The sequence below is a fragment of the Pseudorca crassidens genome, chromosome 15 (genome assembly GCF_039906515.1).
Source record: "Pseudorca crassidens isolate mPseCra1 chromosome 15, mPseCra1.hap1, whole genome shotgun sequence".
Lineage (NCBI taxonomy): Eukaryota > Metazoa > Chordata > Mammalia > Artiodactyla > Delphinidae > Pseudorca > Pseudorca crassidens.
The window spans coordinates 40,152,150-40,165,724 of NC_090310.1; the positions used below are offsets into that span (position 1 = coordinate 40,152,150).

General features: G+C 46.0%; 2 protein-coding genes across 5 annotated transcripts in view; both read left to right on the forward strand.

The window, feature by feature from the left end:
* The first annotated feature begins 799 nt into the window (after nt 1–799).
* Nucleotides 800–4,059, forward strand: PET117 (PET117 cytochrome c oxidase chaperone). The gene is made up of 2 exons (XM_067707319.1): nt 800–1,000; nt 3,910–4,059. The coding sequence occupies exons 1-2, from the start codon at nt 905–907 to the stop codon at nt 4,057–4,059; spliced, it is 246 nt and encodes an 81-aa protein (XP_067563420.1). The 5' UTR covers nt 800–904.
* A 301-nt stretch (nt 4,060–4,360) lies between these two features.
* The window catches only part of KAT14 (lysine acetyltransferase 14), a 65,719-nt gene continuing 56,504 nt past the window's right edge, over nt 4,361–13,575 (forward strand). For 3 of the 4 annotated variants that reach the window (XM_067707317.1, XM_067707315.1, XM_067707316.1), the window contains exons 1-3: nt 4,361–4,619; nt 7,044–7,162; nt 11,614–11,735. In XM_067707317.1, coding sequence (XP_067563418.1) covers nt 4,361–4,619; nt 7,044–7,162; nt 11,614–11,735 — 500 coding nt within the window. The remainder of the gene's footprint in view (nt 4,620–7,043; nt 7,163–11,613; nt 11,736–13,575) is intronic. The other variant, XM_067707318.1, reaches the window with a different exon arrangement.

The window sequence follows — 13,575 nt, forward strand, 5'->3', positions numbered from 1 at the left end:
GACTCAGCCCAAATCAACAGCGTCCACAGTTGCTTGCCTAGGAGGAAGTTTGTCCTTTGGGAATTCTAGTGGGAAAGAATGACTTGATGATAATACCTTTTCACTGGAAAGCCCAACCTCTGTGTGCACCTTGCACAGTACCTTCTGCGGCGGTTCTCGACGCTCTGCTTCGCTCGATCATTTCGGGCAACTGAGTGCGGGAACTAGGTGTAGAAGGGATGCCACAAGGATTACCTGGGCGACAAGGGGACAGCGCCTTTCGTGCCAGCAGGCGAAGACGTGCCGCTGCCCAGAGAGCTTGCTCTGTAGCCAGAAGACTTTTTGATGTCAAGAAAAACCAGACCTGACCCGCCACCCCACAGCGTCAAGGTGAAAGCAGGTGACCGTGTCTACAGCATCTAACGAGAAAAACTCCATCTCCTGACATCTCCCCACCGAAGGGGCAACGAGGGCTGCGTTTGGTGAGGCTGGCATTGAGCGAGGCAGCCCCGCGCTCCGAAGGGACGCGCGCGGTCAAGGGTCCGCAAGGTACCGGGTCCGGCATCCCGCCCCCCGGACTCTCCCGCCGCAGGAGGCGGGTGATGAACTGAGAGGGCTCAGGCCTGGAACCCCGCCTTGGGTGGTGCTGGGGCCAGCTCTGGGCCGGGGCTCTTGGAAGTGTTATTACCCGCCCGCCCGCAGGGCAGGGAGGGGATGCCTGCGATTCCTAGGCCCTACCGGAAGCCGCGCCTTCCGCGGAACCTGGGTGTTGCTCGGCGCTCGGCTCTCGACTGCTCGCGCCTGGCGGCAGCTGGGGCTCTGCGCTCGAGGGGTCGAGCCTGGCCCGCCCCGGCAACGGCGCGCGCTCGGCGGCGGCCCTGGGCCTGGGGCACGGGGAGCGGAGGCCGCGGCGGCCGGCGCTGGAATGTCGGGGAGCTCGAAGGTGGTGCTGGGCCTCTCGGTGGTGCTGACGGCGGCCACCGTGGCGGGCGTGCATATGAAGCAGCGGCAGGACCAGCAGGTAGATGTCACGTGCCCGCGCCTTCGGGCCCGCGCGGCGGCGGAGGCCTGGGGCCTGGGGTCCGGCTCCGCGTGGCGCCGCTTCCTCTTCGCCTTTCCTTTCTCTCCTCCCGCTTCCCCCGAGGTGGGGAGACCGCTCCCTGGGGCATCCGGGAAGTGGGGGCGGTGGTCCCCGGTGCTCTGGGCCGGCCCCGCCCCCGCCCCGCGGGTGTCGAAGCGCTGGTGAGGCTTCCCCCGCCTCTCGCTTTCGGGAATTGGGAGATATACTTGTATGGGGGGTGAGTTTTTCCTTCTTAAGGAACAGTTTGCTATGGAAACTAGATTCTGGGGACGATAGAGATAGCGGCCTCCAATTTTTCTCTTTCCGGTGGTTTTATGTGGGGAAACATCCTTGATTTGACCGCTCAGGGGCTTGTCAGTCTTGCTGTGTCTCTCAGTCTTATTTTCTTCCTTTTCCCATCGGCTGACGTTACTGCTGGGCCCCCGTGCGCCACGCTCCGCCCCGGGCGCGTCGGGAAACAGAGATGAATACGCGCAGCTGCTCCGGGGGCGAAGGCCGAGCGCGAGCGGGGGCAGCCGGGGTGTGTGTGTGGGGGGGAGGGGTGCGGTGGAGCCCGGTTGGCCCGGAGTGGACGCAGGCCGCTGGGTAAGTCACTGTAAACAGGCTTGTCTGCGTGGGACCGCGCCGGGTGCTCGGGGTGCAGAGATGCAGCAGGTGAGGCCTTTGTCCCGTGTTCACACTCTGGAAGTCAGAGGAGAGGAAGCCTGTGATGATACAAGATTTTAGGGGAGGGAATGAAATGATTAATGGTGACAGGGCGCGGAAGAGATTAGAGATTGGGATTAATGTAGTCGTTCTAAGGGGTTAGCTTTTGGAACAGAAGCGGGAGATTTTCTTCTCTAAGAAGGAAAAGCTGGTGGCTGGAGAAAATTTGAGATAGGGTAGAAGATGCTATGTCAGATGTAGCTCTGAGGTCAGCGAGCAGGGATTTTCCGAGTGTGGAGTACGGCTGGGTGAAAGCTTGGTTCTGACCTCCAGCTACACGTGCGATTGTTCCTGGAAGTTTTTACCAGGTAGCAGCCTGGGCCCTGCTCCTGACCTATTGAATCAGAATCTCTTGGGGATGCGGATCCCACTTAGGTACGCTTTAAAAGCGACCCAGGGATTCTAACATGCAGCCAGGGTTGAGAACCACTGTCAGAATGGGACAAGTGTAAGGTTTAGGTATTTGGAAGTTAGAGGTTGAGATTGACCGGAATAACCTGTGTGTGTTTTATGTCCAATTATTCATTGCGGGGTTACTTTCTAGCAGCGGGAAAGAGGAGGACAAATGTTTGACACAGTGGGTGTGTTGGAAGGTTCAAGGAAGCAAGAACTAAAACGATGACTGTTGTCCCCCATTGTTTCCTGACTGACTGCCACATACCAGGCGCTGTTCTAAGCACTTTACGTACATCAGCCTTGATCATCACAGGAGCCCAACAAAACCAGCAGTGAGTACTACAGGAGGAGCCGCGTTCTAGGTGTTAGAGTTGTGATGGTGAAGAGGTCTCGGTGCTTAGTAAGGTAGTCAAGTGGAAGTTGCAGGAGGGATGTGCGAGGCAGTAGGCACAGACTTTGAAACCTGGAGGAAACTAGCGAATGCTGGATGGAGAGCAAGATCCCAAGCCGAGTGCTAAAGTCCCTGAGAAAGGAGGGGAGGACCTCAGAGCAGGTGTGGACGGTGTGGGCTTTGGGGCTTGGGTGGCGTGTGTAGGTGTGTCCTGATGGAAGAAGCACAGGAGAGCATGAGCTGGGGAGGGAGGAGTGGAATGAGAGCCTCCGATTCTGCATGGAGATCTTGCCAGGGGCACAGGGTTCAGGACAGTTGGTTTTCAGTTGTGTTATCAGTCCCAGGACTCTTAAATTACCCAGCTTCCCCTGTAATGGGGACTGGAGCCCTAGGCCTGGAGGAGGGCCAGCAAGTAGGTACTTGGTGAGTTGTTAAAATAGACATAATGGTAATTAAAAAAACCCTACCCAGGCCCTGCCCCCATTATTCTGCCTCACAAGGCCACTGTTAAGTTATTAGAGTATTTTATGACCTGTAAAGTGTAAGTTATTAGTAATGACTGGATTGATGCTTTAGAAAGTCTCATCTTAGATGCCAGGTCCATATTCTGGAATTTTCTACATGTCTTTAGTGTTTATCAAAGTAACGACCATCAATGGGCCGTTATGTTTTCCTCTGCTGGTAGCGTTCTTTTTCCCCTTCTCTCCCCATTATGTAATTGTAATTTTTACCTTTTCTCTGTACATAATAGAAGAAGCCGAGTTCTTTACTTTCTTGCATCCTTACAGTTTGTTCAAATTTTAGTAATTTTCTTTCTTGGGTGTTTATTATTCAATTAGGACAATTGCTAACAGGAATGTAGTTCACAGTTACTCAAGTAACTCTCATCAACTTGTTTTTTCTTTTTTTTGGCTGAGCCGTTGCTTGCAGGATCTTATTAGTTCCTTGACCAGGGATAGTGTCCATGCCCCTTGAAGTGGAAGTGCGGAGTCCTAACCACTGGACCGCCAGGGAAGTCCCTCATCAAGTTTTTAAAGCACCATATATTAACTAAACTTTTAAAATTCAGCATAGTGGCAGTTTTTCTTTTTTAATTGTTATTTCCCATTTTTATATTAAATGATGCAAAATTTCTTAAAGTATGATAAGAGGTCTGTAATAATACTATCACGCTACCAAGTTAATTTGATGGTTTATTACATTTACATCTACACAGAAAGTTAAAATAGAAATTGAGTACTTGGAATCTAAGAGTTTTAAGTGTATTTTGGTAACACTGATTTTAGGACTTGAATGACACAAGGAAGGGAACCACCTGTTCTGAGTTTCACTAAAATCTGTTTCTTAACATTTTTAGAGGCTTCGTGACGGAGTGATCAGAGACATTGAGAGGCAAAATCGGAAAAAAGAAAATATTCGTCTTTTGGGAGAACAGATTCTTCTGACTGAGCAACTTGAAGCAGAAAGAGAGAAGATGGTGTTGGCAAAAGGATCTCAAAAAACGTGACTTGAAATGCGTGTGAGATATTGATGGAACAGACAGCGTTAAGTGTGTGTGAGTGTTGATGGAGAACAGCTTAGTGCGATCTTCAGCCTTTTTGTGGTCACCGTCCTTTTAAACTTGATCAGAAAAAGGACGATGGATCGTATATTCTAAATAATTGCTTTAAGTGCCCCTTGTGTCTGAGTAGAGTCAGGCAGACGCTCTTCTGAGAGTGTGTTTGTGTGGTCAGCAAGGAGCCCCTTCAAGCTTAGTGTCCAGAAACTGGGATTGTTCCCAAGAGCACTGAACCTGCAAGCCGGGAGGGATGGAGAGTAACATCCATCTGAGCAGTTTGATCAGTCGGCACGACGATGAAGCCACAAGAACGTCCACCTCGGAGGGGCTGGAGGAGGGGGAGGTGGAGGGGGAGACTCTGCTGATCGTCGAGTCAGAGGACCAGGCGTCTGTGGACTTGTCTCACGACCAGAGCGGGGACTCCCTAAACAGTGATGAAGGGGACGTGTCGTGGATGGAGGAGCAGCTGTCCTACTTCTGCGACAAGTGCCAGAAGTGGATCCCAGCCAGTAAGCGCTTCTCCTTTCCTTTCCTTTGTCAATTCCTGCAGGAAGGTTTGTTTTTCTAACCTGTGAGAGAAACATGAATGTGAAAGAGACCCAAATAAAAAGATAACTCCTATATTTATTATTAGTGTAGTTGATTAACTGCAAATTTATATAAAACGTAAACACATTTGTACTAATATATATTACTGCCAACCTCTATCACGTTGTTAAATTAACATTCTCACTTGTAACCCAAATAAAAATTAGAAAATTGGAAATTCTGTGTTACTTAAAGAATTAGCCACATTTTTCTATCAGGGTCACATTATTGTGGTTTTGGGGCCAAATTCTAGGCCCAGTGTAGAGCTAAACTTCAGACTCATAAACATAACTCTGGTAGTGTCTAACTTACATGGAAAACAACTGCTATAGTATGTTGATATAAGGTCGGAATTAGGAGATTAAATATGTATTATGCCTTTTTCTAGGGCCATTCGTGTTTTCTCCTTGCTGGCCTCCTTGATCTGCTGGCCGTATATACACGCAATAAGGTGCTTTGCCAGTCATCAGGCCTCTTAACCAAAACAGGATGTTTCCATTACCTGGAGAGTAGTAAAGACGTATGTACTAGAGGAATACTCTGTGTAATAGAATTTGTAACTAGGTCAGAGAAATTTACGTATGTGTATGTGTATATATATTGTTGTGAACTGGGTCATTTTCTGGTATGTGGAGGTGTTTTTAAGATGGATTCATAGTTATTATTAATAAATTAACACCATTTTCACAGAAAGCAAACCTAAAATTTATTATAAGTTAACTAGTTTTTGCTTTCCAGCTGTCTCTGCTTATAGATTCAGGGTTCTGCCTGAAAGCCTGGGTGGCTTTCCCCCATCCTCACAGCCTGTGCTGTAAATGCTCTGCCTCCTGGGGCCCCTGCTAACTGCTCCAGCCTTTCTCCTTCGTGCCCTCCTATCCCCACATGGAAACAGAGCTTTGCAGTTAGGGTGAGCTTTTCCTTCTCCACAAGCAGTTCGTTCTTTTTTTTATAAATTTATTTTATTTATTTATTTTTGGCTGCGTTGGGTCTTTGTTGCTGCACGCTGGTTTTCTCTAGTTGTGGTGAGTGGGGTCTACTCTTCATTGCAGTGCGAGAGCTTCTCATTGTGGTGGCTTCTCTTGTTGCGGAGCATGGGCTCTAGAGCGCAGGATCAGTAGTTGTGGCGCACGGGCTTAGTTGCTCCACGGCATGTGGAATCTTCCCAGACCAGTGCTCGAACCCGTGTCCCCTGCGTTGACAGGCGGATTCTTAACCGCTGCATCACGAGGGAAGCCCAAGCAGTTCTTTCTTATCCCTAGGACTTTGTGCATGTAAATTTCCTCTGTGGAACACGTGTCTCTACAGCCTCTATACTCCCCGCCCCACACACAAACACCTCTTCACGTGCCAATTCTAGCCATCCTTCAGGCCCCCCGTCCACCCCACTTTTTCTAGCGCTGCTGTCTTCCTCATGTGGGTGGGCACCTCTTTTATGTGCTCTCACGTTGCCCCACGGCACCCATCACATCCCTCTCCAGGGTTTCCATGTCTCCCAGAGCATCAGCATCAGCTGGGGAACTTCAGAAAATGCTCTGCTTCCAGAGGTTGATTTATTTTGCGGGCAATAGACCTGGGCATGTATTTTTTTTTTTTTAAATTTTTAAAAATGTTTTATTGCAGTACGCAGGCCTCTCACTGTTGTGGCCTCTCTCGTTGCGGAGCACAGGCTCCTGATGCGCAGGCTCAGCGGCCATGAATCACGGGCCCAGCCGCTCCGCGGCATATGGGATCCTCCCGGACCGGGGCACGAACCCGTGTCCCCTGCATCGGCAGGCGGACTCTCAACCACTGCGCCACCAGGGAAGCCCCTGACCTGGGCATATTTAAAACACAAAACTTCCTGGGTGGTTCTGATGCACAGTCCAGGTGGAGAGCCTCTGTGCTGCTGTGATTACCTACTCTCTCCTCTGTAGCTCTCACCACATCAGTAAGCCTCTGAGAGCCAGCACCGCGTCTGTCTCAGGTGTTGTGTTCCTGGTTCCTAGCCCAGTGGCACAGTGGGAGCTCAGATGTTTCCTTGGAAGAATGTGTGAGGAGACCTCCTGTAGGGGTCGGGAATGTTAACAGTTGGAACAGCCAGTGAGAACAATCCTACCTGCCTTAACAGTGTCTCTTCTGAAAGTCCGGGGACCACAGAGCGATCTTCGTGGGCATGCACTTGATGTTAGAAGAATAAAAACCTTCTCTACTCCCTTCTCCATCCCCATCCTGCCCTCACAGGCTGGCTGAAAGAAAAGGAAAAACACAGCCTGGGAAATTTGGGAAATGGCTGGTAGATTGATGAAAACTTTGGGTTACCTCTGTTCTAGATCCACCTGTGATGTGCCTTTTTGTTTTCCTCCTAGGTCAGCTGAGGGAACAGCTCAGTTACCTTAAGGGCGATAATTTTTTTAGGTTTACTTGTTCTGATTGCTCTGAAGATGGCAAGGAGCAGTATGAGCGGCTGAAGCTGACATGGCAGCAAGTGAGTTAAAGCTCTTTCTCTAGAATTCATGGGGTTGTTCCCCGCCCCCCCCCCTGCGAAATTTATTGGAATAAGTAACTAGGGAATGAGGAACCTACATATGAGCTTCTGAGTTGTTTTGAGGGTCACTTTATTTCACAATGAAAATCATACTGAATGTGTGGAGAAAGGAGTTCTTAGTAAAAATACTGCCAACTTAGTGAATTGGGTTTGAGATTCTGAAAATCCCACCCACGGTTTCATTTATACATAATACCAAACTCTGATTTTAATCGAAGAGGTTCACATTTTTTTAGCAGCTATTTTTAGAAAAATAAAACCATTCTAAAAAATATAAAGATGCTGAATCAACATGCTGCACACCTGAAACTAGCAACTAGTTGTATATTGTAGAGCAACTGTACTTAAATTAAAAAAAAAAGTAAAGATGGTCACTGTAATCCCAGCCAACTATAGCCCGAACAGTATCTTTTAACTGATCTCCAGGTTGTATTAATTTTTTGGGTTTTGTTTTTATATTAATATGTTTATAACAAGGCACCAATGTTATATGCAGTCTTTAAGTTCTAAAAATGTATTAGACATCACTCACTCAGTTTTTATGTTTATTCATTCGACAAATATTGAGTGCACATGACGAACCAGGCACTGTTCTAGGCCTGGAGAGTAGAATCTCGTGGAGACCAGCTGATCCTTCTAGCTGTTTCTTCTTTGTGGTGAGTGAGACAGCCAAGACCCTAGCCCCAGGCAGTAGACATTTATTTTAGATGATAGGCAGACAAATAAACAAGTTAATTACCCCTAGCACTTTTTGCTGTGAAGGAAATAAACAGGGTAATGAGAAAGATTTTAGGTTGTACCCTCCAAGGCACTTAGGGTGTTCCTTGTAAATTGTAGCTGTGTTCGCAGCCAGAGGCTATCGTGTTAATTATCAGTGCTTTATTAGGACATCTGTTGAAATCTGTCAGTGGTGATCTTAGGGAGCCTTTTTGGACTTGCCTGAAAATATGTAAGTAGAAAATGAATGGAAGTTTGTATTGAGGATACAGTCTCATGAGTATTCTAACTGGGATTTTTTAAAAAGTGTGCATGGGATACTGTGTCTAGGCAAGGTCAGATTAATATTAGTAGATTATTCTGCATGTGTGCACACGTAGGCAGATTTGCATTTGGCCTGCAGGTAGCTTCTCATAAAATTGTAAAATGGAAGAAGAGCAGATGTGTGTAATTTGTTACTTTCAAGACTATGAGTTTTCTGTGGAGATTCTTTTTAAAGGAAAAAGTGGCTTTTGATTATATTGCTCAATATATTGGCAGTATTGGCTCAATTTGCTTTTTTTTTTTTTTTTTTTGGCGGTACGCGAGCCTTTCCCTGCTGTGGCCTCTCCCGTTGCGGAGCACAGGCTCCGGACGCGCAGGCTCAGCGGCCATGGCTCACAGGCCCAGCCGCTCCGCGGCATGTGGGATCTTCCCGGACCAGGGCACGAACCCGTGTCCCCTGCATTGGCAGGCGGACTCTCAACCACTGCGCCACCAGGGAAGCCCTCAATTTGCTTATTTAATCAGACTAACATTTCTTGAAAATTATTTTTTCACTTCCAAAAGACATATGGATAATAAATACCCTGGGATAATGAAGTGAAAACTGGGACCAGACATACCTGGTTCTTGGAAAACTACTGCCCATTGTTTCTAGTTGCATCTCTTTTCCTTTCTCTCTCTCTCCCCCTCCCTTTCTCCCTGTCTCTCCCTCTCTCCCTCTCCCTCTCTCCCCCTCTCTCCCTCTCTCCCTCTCTTTCTCTCTCTCTCTCCCTCTCTCTCTCTCTGTCTCTCCCTCCCTCTCCCTCTCTCTCCCTCCCCCTCTCCCTCTGTCTCTCTCACGCAAGAGCTAAAAGAGGATCCGTTGGTCTGGAATAGACTCTATTGATGTCATATTCCAATTGGAATGTGGGTTTTCTTTGTTTTAAATCTTAAACTTTGTTGATTTATCAAAATAAGAAGTAGAAATACTTGTTTATATTATAAAATGCCAACAGTAATGGGGTGACTAAAAGGCCCCTTCCACACACTTTCTGTGTCCTCCTCCTCGGTGATGTGTGAACAACAGTCTGAAAAGTAGGGAAGCTATCAAGTAGGGTAGTTTTTACGTTCTTGTCCTAGACACGCTCATTATCTTTCTACATGCTCTTCAGCAGATACTTGGGAGGTGCCCGCTGGGCTGTGGCAGCCTGAGCAAGGCCTTGGAGCTGTGCTGGTTCCCAGGGCCAGCCTGTTACTATGAGCTTGGGCTGGTGGTGTAAGAGCAGAAACGCAACTGGGATTCGTTCTTTAAGATTACAAATTCCAGAAGGGGGAAAACCATGTCCTTCATGATTGGATTTTTAGTTTGCTCAGTAAATATGGTGATAATAGGAAAAGTTATTTGCAAGTAAGTATGTGAATTTTAACTTTCTAAAGTCATGAAATGTTTCCAAAAAAAAAGTACTGGAAATGAAACAACACACTTGTGTCTGTACCACAGAGATTAACAGTGAATACACGTTTCCAAGTTACTTTAGGAGTCTGAGTGGGCAGAAGAGCTCATTCCATCCTTTTCTTAAGGTATTTCTTGAGCAAAAGCATTCTTAAATTGTAGTAAAATATATGTAACAGGGCTTCCCTGGTGGCGCAGTGGTTAAGAATCCGCCTGCCAATGCAGGGGACATGGGTTTGAGCCCTGGTCTGGGAAGATCCCACATGCTGCGGAGCAGCTAAGCCTATCACAACTACTGAGCCTGCGCTCTAGAGCCCGCGAGCCACTACTACTGAGCCCATGTGCTACAACTACTAGAGCCCGTGCTCTTCAGCAAGAGAAGCCACCACAATGAGAAGCCCACGCACCTCAGCGAAGAGTAGCTCCCACTTGTGGCAACTAGAGGAAGCCTGTGCACAGCAACAAAGACACAACGCAGCCAAAAAGAAATTAATAAATTTATAAAAATGTATATATACATAACAAAGCTTACCCTTTCCACCGTCTTTAAGCATACAGTTCAGTGGCATTAAGCACATTCACATTGTTTTGCAACCATCACCACCATCATCTCCAGAAAGTGCTCATCTCCCCAAAGTGAAATCCTGTGTCTATTAAACAACGACTCCCTGTGAACAGTAACTTTAAAGGGAGAGGTTTGTTGGCTGACGCAGACCTGATGCAAAAATGAGTGGAATGATTTGAAAAGTCTGTTCATGGGGTTAATTGGCAGACTGTCTGCAAATTTTACAAGTTTAAGGATGGGGGAAGTTGAGACTTGGTAGGAGCATCAGAATCACCAGGCCCCTTTGAGGGTGTGGTTGTAGGTCTCCCTGTTGGGCCATCGGGATTTGGGGCTGTGAACATCGATGTCGGGGAACGTGAACTGCAGTCTGTTAGACCCTGTACAGCCTTGGGCTACTCCTCATGGAAAGAAGAGTTATGGAAGGATTCTCTTCGTAGGTTCTGCCCCCTTTTCAATTGCGCTGGCCCAAAATTAATCATTACTTTTATTAGGTTGAAAACATGGTTTTGAATAGCGTGTGTAGTTTCTTGTCCATTTATGATTACAAAATTGCGTTTAGATGCGAAGAGAAATGTCTAATAGGATAATCACTGAAAATGTTAAGAAGGATTATTTCTTGATGGTGGATTTAAAATGATTTTTACTTCCTTCTTTGCTCTTTTCTCTTTTAGTGGAGTCTTTTACAGTGAGACTGTGTTATTCATATTTCTGCAAAGTACTTTCCCATTTGGGGCTGTGAATTCATTATCTGTTAAATACAAAGTTGGATTAGATGTGGAGCTGGGGGTGTCCTCCTCTCTTGAGGATGGGCCAGGCAGCCAGGCCTTTCAGGTCCCTGCCCCTTGTCTATTCTGATTTCATCTCAGGAACAGTTTCCACAGCTGAGAAAGGCTAAACCCAGAGTGGATGGTACCTCACGTTAACTTCAGCTCTGAAATTCTGAGAGTCTATTGTTTCTGCCCTCTAAAGAGCTTAGAAAAGTATGTGTGCAGGGGTGATGCTTGGAATATTTAGTAAAGGTCAGCACTGTCCATCAGAAATGCCGGCTGGAGCAGGCCCTGTGGCCTCCTGATGCCATTGGTTAACACGGTGTTTAGCGCTGCCTTTGAGTAGTGGAGGGGGACTGGGATGGGGGCTGCTTAGGGCAGTAGTTACTCTTCACCAGTTCAGCCACACAGCAGCCTTGCACATGTAACATGGGAGGAACAAGTGCACGTGATTAAGGGGAACAGTGATGCTCATCTATGGAAAGCAAAAAAGGAAGTAGAATTCTATCCTGAGAATATTCCAAGATATTATCCTTCCTTTTCCCCCCTCTATTCATACTCAGAGTATAAAACAACACACGTTCCCCCCTGAAGTTTACCATCCCTGTCTGTGCTTTTCTCCCAGCCTATTCTGCTTCTGTTTCAGGTGGTCATGCTGGCGATGTACAACTTGTCCCTGGAAGGTAGTGGGCGTCAGGGCTATTTCCGGTGGAAAGAAGACATCTGCGCTTTCATTGAGAAACATTGGGCTTTTTTGCTTGGGAATAGGTAATGTGATTTTTTAAAAATCTTATACTTGAATGAAGATGTAAAGAATAAAGTATATGAGACTTGAGACAGCCTAATGCTGGCCTTTAGAGAATTAGAGTAATTACTTGTAGCAGTTACTGAGCATTTTTTAATCCAGAAAATGTTGTTACTTTAAGTTAAAAATCGAAGTAGAAGTTTACATAATGACAAGGGTAGGTTTCCATACTTCCTATCCTACTTTCGGAGGAAACTGTTGGTTTCTACTGAGCAGGAAGACAGTTGAACAGATTCTTAGAATGTTAAAAAAATAGAGACTTTGATTAAATGAGGCAGTTTAATAGTTGGATAGGTGACTAATTTGAGGATAGAGGAATATTATGTCCTTTAAAATCAGTGCCTTGTAGGAGGTTCAGAAGACGAGAAATGATGGCAGTTATTGACTGCACTCATTTAAGTTGCTCTTGGTTGATTATTAGTATTTGTGTTTATTAACTCTGGGAGGTAGAAATCATTGTATACTGTTTGGTATTCACAGTGCTTGGCCAAGTCTGGGCACATTAACACGCATATGGTTTATTCCTTTGATACTCTTTTCATCATGATGCTTTGAATTTGCTGCTGAGTGCTTTTCTGTGACCCCTCCTTGGTTCATCAGACTTAGGGGTGCCGGGGCACAGACATACACACCAGATGTTTTAACTAAGGGTCCATGTGCATCTAGCAAGATTTTTATTGCTGTTAGAGGTTAGCAAGTTTGCAGTTGCATTGGCGGATTGTTTGAGATTCTTTCTTTTAAAAAAAAAAATGTATTTATTTATTTGACTGTGCTGGATCTTAGTTGCGGCATGCGGGCTCTTAGTTGTGGTATGTAGGATCTAGTTCCCTGACCAGGGATTGAACCTGGGCCCCCTGCATTGGGAGCATGGAATTTTAACCACTGGACCACTAGGGAAGTAGTGTTTGAAATTCTGATTGTTAGTTGCCTTCTGAAGTCCTGTGTGAGATTCATAAATCTTGCATAATTGGGTCGGTGTGGACACGATAAAGGTCAGAGCAGGGAGTTTGTGCTTGTCCTCACTCGGAACTCCTTGCAGCCCGTTTTCTCGGGTGCTGAAAAGTCACAGCTCTGCCAAAGTTGCTGAGGAATCATGGAGGGGTGACCTTCTGCAGGCTGCTGTGAGGGAAAAATAGAATTGAAAAATAGAACTAAGAAAAGAATTGACAGCATAACTGGTTCTTTTTCTTGAAAGGAAATGTTGTCTTAGTTTAATGATTTAGCTCTATTTATGGAACTTAATACACCCCATTTATAAGGGACAAGGAAGGGAAAAAAACTGATAAAATTAGATCTTGGAACGTTTTCATGATCTTTCAGTGCTGTTCTGCCTGGTGGATTGTCTTCTGGAAGAAGTTGGATTTAAATTGCCTGTTTTAAGGAAGTTGGCATATTTTAGCAGCAGGTGTTCAGTTTCATTTGTTCATTTCTAGAGCGTGTTCTGAGAGGCATCAGCTGAGGCTCTTTTTCTTTTCAATACTTCTACTGAAAGACATTAATTACTCTCCAGCTTCTTGTAATTTAACCATTAAACTAGTGGGTTTTGGCCATATTAGTGTATCACTTGAATTATCGTTTACTTATTTAAATCAAGTCACTGAAAAAAAAGAAACTTCACACCACCATGGTAAGTGGAAAACCTATATCACTTATATAAATAGAATGAAACTGTAAAAATAAGTGCACTAAAAATAAAGCAATGCTATTGACTTGTAGCTAGATCCCATGACCTGTAAAGGCAATCTGAAACACTCTTTCTTTTTTTTATCATATGATACCATCTATATATTGTTTTCATCCAGG